This window comes from Pecten maximus, chromosome 17 (assembly GCF_902652985.1).
Source record: "Pecten maximus chromosome 17, xPecMax1.1, whole genome shotgun sequence".
In the NCBI taxonomy this organism is placed as follows: Eukaryota; Metazoa; Mollusca; class Bivalvia; order Pectinida; family Pectinidae; genus Pecten; species Pecten maximus.
The window spans coordinates 32768747-32780284 of record NC_047031.1 but is presented as its reverse complement, the minus strand read 5'-3'; the positions used below and the strand labels follow the sequence as shown (position 1 = coordinate 32780284).

Here is an 11538-nt window from a genome sequence, read left to right as displayed (position 1 = left end):
ATATTGAATTTATATTAAAACATGATGTTTTTTGTTCTTTTTAATTATAAATGCAACATTAACCCACATGCGTAATGCGATGTTGAACTCATATGATGTAATCTTATGAAAGTGTACCACATTGTCATGCATACAGTTATGTGCATGTATCGTTTTAAATTTGTTATTGTTGGTTATTGGACACTAATACTCTTGCGTCCATCCCTTGCAGATGATAAGGAAGAAATCATAAGGAAGGAATTATCTGACATAATACTGTCTAAAGGAGCTGGAGGGAGTAAGTCGAAGAAGAACAAAGTAAACCTTCAGACACTAGAATCATGCTTTCGACAACGAAATTGTGGCAAACATTTTGAAAGTATTCACGGTAAAGGTTTGTTGACTTATCTTCATCAATTAACTGACTATTTCACTTTGACAAAGCAAAGTAGTCAGTGGTTCGTCCATATTAACTCCGATACTACACCCAAAGAATGTACCCAAACTCAAAGCTCTAAAGAAACGTCTAAAATGTCTTTATCGAAATCTAAAAAGGACCTCCGTGCAAAGAAAACATTAAGTAATCAAGCTTTGACAAGACCTATTCATGATCACAAGAAAGAAAGTTCCTATATTCCAAACAAATGTACTGAATTCGGTGATTTTTTAGACATGGTAGGACGTTTCCACGACGGCCATTATCTGCTAATGATCTCAAAAATGGATTATATCAAACACGAGGAAGCACTTACAAATATTCCTTGGCTTTGCGTGTTTGATTTTGATGAAACGAGTTTTACAGAGGGCTTGTTTTATAGGATTGAAGATATATTAAGAGCTAAACGGGGAGCAGTATACCCATGTACGTGGAAAGAACCCCCAAATATCCAGGCATTTGGGACTGAGTGGTGCTTTATTTCCGGTTCTGCACACGCTCCGGGTAGTAGCACGCCTGCCAATTTTAAAATGTGGTATTCACATATTCAAGACAGTTTTGAAAAGCATATCACATATATGACAAAATTGCTAGATACGGTGATGAAACTGACGGTAATAGCATTTTGGCCGGAAGATAACGATACTGGTAAAAAGTTTCATAAAGTGTTATCGGTATTGACTGAGTCTATCAGACCTCTTCCACAGGTTGTTGTTATCATTGATAATCCAACAACATTAAACAAATCTTTCATAGAGGCCATAGAACCAGATTATACTCTGTTCGAAAAATGTGAGCACATTTTCCATGATCTGTCGACCAATGTAAAACATCGGCATGGATCAAAACGATCATCCTATGAATTGCCTGCGGCTGACGGTCCTAGACCTACTCGTATTGATAATGCATCAGCTGCCACATTCAGAGATAGTATGCAGGTTTTGTATCTTGACAATCCATTCCATACTGACCTTTCAGATCTGACTGCATCTGAAGAAGAGGAAACACTATTTCTCAAAGGTGGCACCCTAAGTTGGGAGGCTTACTACAATTACGGTCCAGAACATTTCTATGTTGCGAGAGATATTTGCCCTGTCATTGTGAATGATATACGGAGAGATTTCATAGATACCTGTAATGCGGGTGATGTCACGATATATCATGCCCCAGGTGCTGGCGGTACTACCCTTGGACAAAACATCATCTGGAATTTACACGAATTAACACCGTGTGTTCAGGTAAGGTCCGACACTTTGGTAAGTTCAAAGAAAATTGCGAAACAAATCAATACACTTCATACAGAAACACATCTTCCAATCGTCGTTTTGTTTGATGGATCATCAAACGATAATGCATTTGACTTCATACGGAGAAAATGTAATGACATATGTGTCATTTTCATCCATTTGAAACGTGTTTCTGCTATAGGAAAGAATTTGAAGACACATGAATATTTCCTTCCAGGAGCATTGTCAAAAAACGAAGCGAAACGTATGGGGCCGAAATTCATCAGGTATTGTGGGAATGATAGTAAGAAAAAAGACCAAATTCAAAAACTTGTAGATGAAGTTGTTTCCGGCCAGAAACATCATCTCATAGAGTTTGGATTAGTGACGTTTCGAGATGAATTCACAGGAGTAGGCCCGTATGTGTATGCGTGCCTTGAATTTGACAATCAGAGTAAAGAATTCGACAACTATAGGAAAGTACTTGGATATCTTTCTCTTGTCCAGGTTTTCGGTCAAGGAATCATGCCTTGTCAGTTGTTTGGAACTATGCTTGGGAAATCGCCAGATTACACGTTCCATTATGAGAAATTCCACCGAACTATCAAAGAATTCACGGTACCCGTAGATTCAGATTTTACTCGAAATAGTGTTCGTATATGTCACTATTTAATAGCCAAAGAAATCCTTGATCAGGTTCTGTCCAACGGGGCAAGTGTTGAAAAGAGTCCGGAGTTGAAAATGAAGGCCAAACAAAACTTAAAATCATTTGTTTTGGAATTTATTGAAGATCTTAGAATTAGGCAAGACCATCTTGGTAACATTTCAAGGACAGTATTTGATATCATATTGCAAACTTTCATATATAGAGAGGATCGTTCTAACCAGAATCAACAAGGAAAAGGTCGATCAAAATTTTCAAGGCTGATAGAAAGTATACCATCTGAACAACCTTTTACTGAACGTCTCCAAGTTATGGAGACCCTGGCAAAATCATTTCCTGGTAGCCCAAGTCTTTGGGCACATCTTGGTAGAGCGTATGCAATACTACGCCTGAACGAAAGGGAGAAAACTGAATCTTATTTCCGAAAAGCAATTGACGGTTGCAAGGAACAGCGCCAATCTCTCGTGGATATTGACGAAAAAGATACCGTGCTAAGCTATGTGTTCCACATGTATGGAACATTCTACCTGAGACAGATTCGTGCAGAAATCGAACAGGGCCATTCATGCAACGAGATTAAATTCCAAGATCTTATGAGAAATATTTTAGCATTAGCAAAAACTGCATGCAGATCATTTGATGATTCAAGAAGACTTCGATTTGCAGGCTATCAAGAATCTTTTGGATGCTTTGGGGAAATAGATGTACGCCTAGCAATATGCGAGTTTCTCAAAAGGCATTATCGTTTCAAAACCATTCAAGAACTTCTTGAGATATCGAAAAATATCGATTTCAAATCATTTGTTGAAGAAAGTTTATCGCTTGTCCAGCAATTGTTCCTACGGTGCTATAACGTTGTTGATCAATCTGAAATCAAAGACGAATTCTACAAAAAAATCGCACTGTATAACACACTTTTTAGGGGAATGATCCCAAATAAGTACTTAGACAGCATAAACCTCCCTGATAATATCCACACCAGAGGGGTCAAAATAGCAGCAATCAAGCTGAAATACGGAAATGGTGAACAACTTGGAACTATCAATGATATAACTGCAGAAACAGATATCAAAAGCCTGATTTCTCTACTTGAACAAAATATTGACGATAGTAAAACGGCAAATGAGTTGACTTCCAAAACCGGTTTAGACCATGATCTTCTTGATTGGATACATGTCATTCGACTTGCAAATCAGAGACGACTTTACACGATAGAAGATGTACTTGTAAACGTTCGCTGGTGGTTCAAACTTGTCCGCAGCCCTTACGCTCGTTTATATCGGTTCGTCCTTCTCTTTCTGTATGCAGTACCCCTGGATGGTCCGTGCAACCAAGAAATGCTAAGAGAAGCTGTATCATTGAAGAAGGACAAGGAATGGTATCCAGCAGCTAAAACGCTATCCAATCCGGAGCGACCGAGAGAATGGTTAGGAACAGAGCATGGGATAAGATGCCTTCTACCGGGGGAAACTTTCAAATGCGACGGAAGGAACAAATTCATCAATGATGAAGTCGCAAGGTACAGACTTCGTGTGATGAAGGGAACGATCGGGTCCCCTAACACATACCGTAATGATGGCTACATACGTATGGATGTAGCTGGCAACGTTGACGTTCCAGTAAACGTTCACTTCTGTCCTGTTCGAACGAAAGATAACCTCGTGGGACAGGTTTATGCAGGCAGACGTGTCGAGTTTACACTTGCATTCACGGCACAATCAGGATTCGAGGCATACAATGTTATGACATTGGAAAAATCTGCTTGTAAATGCTGTGGGCGTAAAATTGAGATTATTAGCATAGAAAAGAGCAGAACTTGCCAATGTGGAGAAACTGTTGAAAACGATGTTTGTGTTCAGATTCGAAAAAAAATCTATGGTGGGAAAAGGTCTTTGGTTCGTTAAATGTACATTTGTAAGAAAGAAAGCACGCTCTATTACATTCAAATCATAAAGCGTATCAATAAGGTAAAGACAGTTTTTGGTTTGGGTACATTTTTCGAGGTACATCAAATACACATACCGGGACATTTTTCCAAGGTAATTTGTGTTGTGTAAAAAAAAAGACCAAAATCCAGACTGTACATTCACACATTAGTTTTCCAAATGTTTATCGATAGTTGCATATATTTGCTCCTTTTCTGTCGAATTAAATGGACTTAATGTTTGCTATTTTATTTTGTCAAAATAGTTGCTCTTGAGGTTGACAGAATTGATATGTGTAACATGATGCGATATTGACATATGTTTGCCAGAAGTTATTCTTTAATATCTAAGTATGATTATGTTTCCTAACAATAGTCTCAACGCCTGTTCTTTCGAAGCTTTACGCCTTAACAATACAGTTGTATTATATTATTGTGTGTATTCATTCGACGATACTCATTAGTCAACATAGGCTAACATTGTTTGTATGGAGTTTGAAAGTTTTGATTCAAGAGCAAGAAATTTTCACATTTATTCCAAGTTCCTGGTCAACATCGAAACTTCTATATACTGAAAATATGTCGTGTTATTAATAAGGTCGAGAGATTTCAACTGTATAATATTTCCTTATATTATCATAGTATCCAATAGTAAACACTTATTGTATGGGTGTGAGGGAGATAGCACTTTTATCGTCCCCCGGGGCATTAAGTATTTCCCGGGGCGAAGTCGAGGGAAATAGTTAATGTCAAGGGGACGATAAAAGTACTACTTCCAGAAATACCAATAAAATAACCGTTATATTTTACCCACATTTAAATTATTCCATTTTGTTCAAGACAAGCAATAAAAGCAAAGTCTGTTTCAATGATCAAATTTATTGTTAATTCAAAATCAACAACAATAACAACAACTAAAAAAAAAAACAAAAAAAACCCACTTCTTCTGTAGCATTCACTCGAATGATTTTAGTTAACTGTTTCGTGTTGGACGCTTTCATTTTCGAAAGAGTTTTCAGACTTTATCCTAATACAAGGGATGGCGGTAGAAACGATCCGAAGGGATACGACAAATGTATTGTCCAATCAGAATAAACAAAGCAAAAGAAAATCCGCGAAAATATGAATGCGCTCATTCCGGGTAAATAGCACATTCCACTATTATCCTGGTAAATAGTATTTTGGAGGATGTGTTTCAAATAGCATCTCTATTGTCTACCTTTTATATAGTGTAAAATAACGAAAGGTATACTAATGCTCTTTCAAAAAATAATGAATGGATGGCGTGTTTATTTCTTTACGAATAACCTTGGTCTGGAAGTGTATTTAAGGATCGTACCGCATATTGACTGCGTATATGGTAGTATGTCCGCAGTTGCCAACAAACATCTCCTATTGACGTGTCCGTTGCCAACTGCGGGCATACTACCGTAGACGAGGTAAAAATGAGGTACAACCCCTATAAATACGTCAAACAAATCGTTTAAATACAGCACGAAGAAAATTAAATTCAGGCTCTGTAGCTACAATGTAACTACGGCAGTCGTGGTTGCTAAGATAATATAGTGCAGAGATTATCGGGAAGCAGGTGAAAACGCTAAAATAGTATTGATCAGTCCTTTTAAAATGTCGCCATCTTGTTGACGTTACGGTTATATCCCAAAGAGACGACGTCATTATTTTGTTACCGATTTCCGCGCTTATTAATCCTTTGAGCCTTTTTCTACTGCGTATACGCTGATTTATTCGCAGTCAGAGTTTTCTTAGCTGAAGAATTTGGAGATGTAAATATATGTGTATATTCATGCTTAAAGTAATCAATGAAATCCTGTTCATTATTTTATTTGATGTAACTACATTTGTATTAGCCCCAACTATGATACTGATTTTATTTGATGTAACTATTAGTCTCTTTTATGATACTTATTTTATTTGATGTAAATATCATTCCCTATTAGGATACTTATTTTATTTGATGTAACTGTAAGCCCCTACTATGATATTTATTTTATTTGATGTAACTAACAGTCCCTACTATGATACTTATTCTATTTGATTTAACTATCATTCCCTACTAGGATACTTATTTTATTTAACTATCAGCCCCTTCTATGCTACTTATTTTATTTGATTTAACTATCAGCCCCTACTATGATACTTATTATATTTGATTTAACTATCATTACATACTATGCTACTTATTTTATTTGATGTAACTATCATTACCTACTATGATACTTATTCTATTTGATGTAACTGTCAGCCCCTTCTATGATACTTATTCAATTTGATGTAACTGTCAGCCCCTACTATGATACTTATTTTGTTTTATTTAACTATCATTCCTTACTATGATACTTATTTTATTTGATGAAACTAGTATTCTCTATTATGGTACTTACTTCATTTGATGTAACTTATAAAGTCAAGAATTTTTAACTGTTTAATAACTTTCTTCATTCATCATAGTACTCTAACAGATTTGTTTTTTAATAACTGGAAAGGCGGAAATATATATGTGTATTAACATGCTTAAAGTTATTAATGAAACCCTACCTGTTGATTTTATTTGATGTAACTATCAGCCTCTACTATGATATTTATTTGATTTGATGTAATTATCAGCCTCTACTATGATATTTATTGCATTTGATGTATCTAACAGCCCTACTATGATACTTATTTTATTTGATGTAATTATCAGTCCCTACTATGATACTTATTTTATTTGATGTACTTATCAGCCCCTACTATGATAATTATTTTAGATATATGACATGATATTGATATATATGTTAGTCACATGTTTTATACAGATTCATGGTACATTTTTTATCATGACTTTCTCTTGGTTAGATGTTTCTTTAATTTACTCTATTGGTATATCATGCTATACTTTTACCTTTTGTAAACAGTGTACATTGATGTCGACCACTTGGAGAGGAGTTTTGTAACTCAAAGTGTTGTAGACCTTGAATAAAGCCTATTGCTATTTTTTATCTATCAATTGTCATTATAAAGAATGTGTTAATACTTATAATTTTAGGTCACCTGAGACGATCGCCTTTTGTCCGGTGTCGTCCGTCGTGCGTCGTGCGTCGAGGGTCGATCCGTCGTAAACACTTTACATTTTCAACTTCTTCTCAATTACCAACAGGCCCAGAGACCTGATATTTGGTATGTAACATGCTGGGATAAAGGGATACCACATTTGTTTTAATGGATGACCTTGACCTTCATTCAAGGTTACAGGGGTTATATAGGTTAAAATATTTAAATGACTTCTCCTTGTTAACCAAAAGGCCCAGAGACCCAATATTAGGTCTGGAGTATGCTGGGATGAAGGGTTACCAAGTTTGTTCAAATGGATAACCTTGGCCTTCATTCAAGGTCATATGAGTCAAATATGCTAAAATCGTTAAACGACTTCTTCTTGATAACCAAAAGCCCAAGAGACCTAATATTAGGTATGTAGCATGGTGGGACGAAAGCCTATAAAGTTTGTTCGAATGGATTACATTGACCTCCTTTCAAGGTCACAGGGGCCATATATGCTAAACTATATCAAAACTCAGGTGACCGTTAAGGACAATGTGCCACTTGTATTCGCTTGAGTCGACCTGTAAAATAATTCGACTAACCAGTGTATCAAATAAAATGTCACTGTGTACTTTCTGTCATGGTTTGGAGGTTTTCAAATTATTTGGCGGGTACTTATTTTCGTGGTTAGCCCATGTAAAAACAATAATACATACGACAATATGCATTATATTTATGTTTGTTGTTACATAGCAACAACGAAAAATTATATACTGCGAATGTTTAAGAATGCGATTATTTTTTTTATTAATTTTATTAAAATAGTTTTTGTATCTTATATACTTATAGCCAGACCATTGATGCTTAATATTGGCTAGAGCTTATTACCAGTGACTCCTATGTAATGTTAGGAGTATGATGTTTGTCATTGTGTTATGAGGGTAACATGCCGGTTATCTTTCTTTGCTTGAGTTAAACGGCCTTGCATCAGCTGGGGGAGTTGAGTTAAACGTCCTTGCATCAGCTTGGGGTGTTGAGTTAAACGTCCTCGCATCAGCTGGGGGTGTTGAGTTAAACGTCCTCGCATCAGCTGGGGGTGTTGAGGAGTCGGCAATCAATAACAGAAAACAAAGCACACAAAGACAAAAAAAACAACAAAAAGGACAGAAAAGAACAAGTGCAAAGTAAATCAGAATGAAGCAATACTTGTACGCCATACATCAGGGAAAGGCAACACTTGTACAACATACATCAGAGTAGGGCAACACTTGAACAACATACATCAGAGGAAGGCAACACTTGTACAACATAATCAGAGTTAGGCCATATTTATACAACAAACTTTAGAGTAAAGCCACATTTATACAACAAACTTTATAGTAAGGCAACACTTGTACAACATGCATCATAGTAAGGCAACACGTGTACAACATACATCAGAGTCAGGCAACACTTGTACAACATACATCAGAGTAAGGCAACACTAGTACAACAAACATCATAGTATGGCAACACGTGTATAACATACATCAGAGTAAGGCAACACGTGTACAACATACATCAGAGTAAAGCAACACGTGCACAACATACATCATAGTAAGACAACACGTGTACAACATACATCAGAGTAAGGCAACACGTGTACAACATACATCAGAGTAAAGCAACACTTGTACAACAAACATCATAGTAAGGCAACACGTGTATAACAAACATCATAGTAAGGCAACACGTGTATAACATACATCATAGTAAGGCAACACGTGTATAACATACATCATAGTAAGGCAACACTTGTAAAACATACATCACAGTAAGGCAACACTTGTCAACATACATCATAGTAAGGCAACATTTGTACAATATACATCAGAGTAAGTCAACACCTGTACAATATACATCATAGTAAGGCAACATTTGTATAACATACATCATAGTAAGGCAACACGTGAACAACATACATCATAGTAAGGCAACACGTGAACAACATACATCATAGTAAGGCAACACTTGTATAACATACATCATAGTAAAGCAACACTTGTACAACATACATCATAGTACGGCAACATTTGTACAGCAAACATCATAGTAAGGCAACACTTGTACAACATACATCATAGTAAGGCAACACGTGCACAACATACATCATAGTAAGGCAACACTTGTACAACATACATCATAGTAAGGCAACACTTGTACAACATACATCATAGTAAGGCAACACTTGTACAACATACATCATAGTACGGCAACATTTGTACAATATACATCAGAGTAAGTCAACACCTGTACAATATACATCATAGTAAGGCAACATTTGTATAACATACATCATAGTACGGCAACATTTGTACAACATACATCATAGTAAGGCAACACGTGAACAACATACATCATAGTAAGGCAACACGTGTATAACATACATCATAGTAAAGCAACACTTGTACAACCTACATCATAGTAAGGCAACACTTGTACAACATACATCATAGTAAGGCAACACGTGTATAACATACATCATAGTAAGGCAACACGTGTACAACATACATCAGAGTAAGGCAACACTTGTACAACATACATCAGAGTAAGGCAACACTTGTACAACATACATCAGAGTAAGTCAATACCTGTACAACAAACATCATAGTAAGGCAACACTTGTACAACATACATCAGAGTAAGGCAACACTTGTACAACATACATCATAGTAAGGCAACACGTGCACAACATACATCAGAGTAAGGCAACACAAAAATTGTATTATGTTTTTGAAGGTTTATAGTATTAACATTTTATATGAATATTGATGAAGATGAAATGATGTATTTTGATGATTAGAAATTTTAATGATCGATCTCATTGTCATGATGTATCTAATTACATAGGTGTTCTCTGTTGATGTAAACGGCAGTACATCATTGTTCCCGTGCGAATTTGAGAGCATGTCATTGACCATTAAAACGTTCTAACAACGCCCGCTGTTCTGGTACATTTAATCTATGTACTCAAAGTTGTATTACGAATATGTTTATGATAGTCGAGTACATTATGGAATGATTAACTGTAAAAGATTCATTGCAACTGATTTTTATTCTTTTCTAAATTCATCAATGTAATATGTGATGGATTATTTGCATAGGTGTTGTAACCATTCTTTGTGTGTAAATTATACAAATAAAACACCGGTGTGCTTTGAAAACATATCTTGTAAAACATATAATGACATAAAAATGCCTTACAATCAGTTGTTTTTGTTGTTCTTGAACATCTTATTACCCGACCATGGCCACTCAAGGGTAATTTAATGTCATCTTCTAATTCTGAAGGAATTTCAGTCCCTGGAGTGTGTAATTACACTTTATGTCTACAGTACACGAACTCTGCCACCAGATCGGAATATGCACAAATCCTACGTTATAACGATATTTCCTTTTTCTATATAAAGATACAGGTAAAAATACATTACTGCCGAATGTCCCGACAGGAATTGAATTCAGGTCACCTGTGTGATAATTCTGTCCCCATGATACTGGGGAATTCCGAAATATTCATGTGTATATTGAGCGATATTGAGTTGTCATCTACAACGACATCAGTTTAAACCCCTAACCAGAAATGATTATCAAACAGCCTTCCAAACCACACACAGGGGTGACAGTCATGTAATGGACATAACTGTTGATAGGACGATCCACAATACAAAAAACCCGTACACATCGCCTTTTTAAGCAAAGCTGCTGATAGGACATTCAACTATACTAACCAAACCCACACAGGGGAGGCCGTCCTTAAATGACAGTAACTGTTGATAGAACGTTATTCAAGAATAAACCAGACTAAACCCAAACAGGGGAGGTTGTCCTGAAATGAACATAGCTATTGATAGGACGTTCAAAAATACAAACCAAACCAAACCTAACCAAACAGGAGAGGCCATCCTTAACTGATGTAAGCTACATGTTGTATAAATGAGATGTTAAACAATACCAAACCAAATTACACCACACAGGAGAGGCCGTCCTTAGATGACTTTAGCTGTTGTACAATATAGTCCTACTGCAATAAAATACATCACAATCTAACTGGAAACAAATTATGACATGAAAAAAACATCGAAACATTTATGTTACATATGAACATTTATTATCAAATCACGAGTCGGTTCTTTAATAAAGTTAATAATTTCAGGTTATTGCTTGGATATATCTGTAAAATTCATTTTATAATGCCGGAGTTGTACGCGCTTTCCATACAAAAAAAAAAGAA

At 36.0% G+C, this 11538-nt stretch overlaps 1 protein-coding gene across 1 annotated transcript; it reads left to right on the top strand.

Annotated features, from left to right (window-relative positions):
* Window positions 1-216: 216 nt before the first annotated feature.
* LOC117315687 (sterile alpha motif domain-containing protein 9-like) lies at window positions 217-5155 on the top strand. The gene has a single exon (XM_033869999.1). The coding sequence runs from the start codon at window positions 511-513 to the stop codon at window positions 4207-4209; it is 3699 nt and encodes a 1232-aa protein (XP_033725890.1). The 5' UTR covers window positions 217-510; the 3' UTR covers window positions 4210-5155.
* Window positions 5156-11538: the final 6383 nt, after the last annotated feature.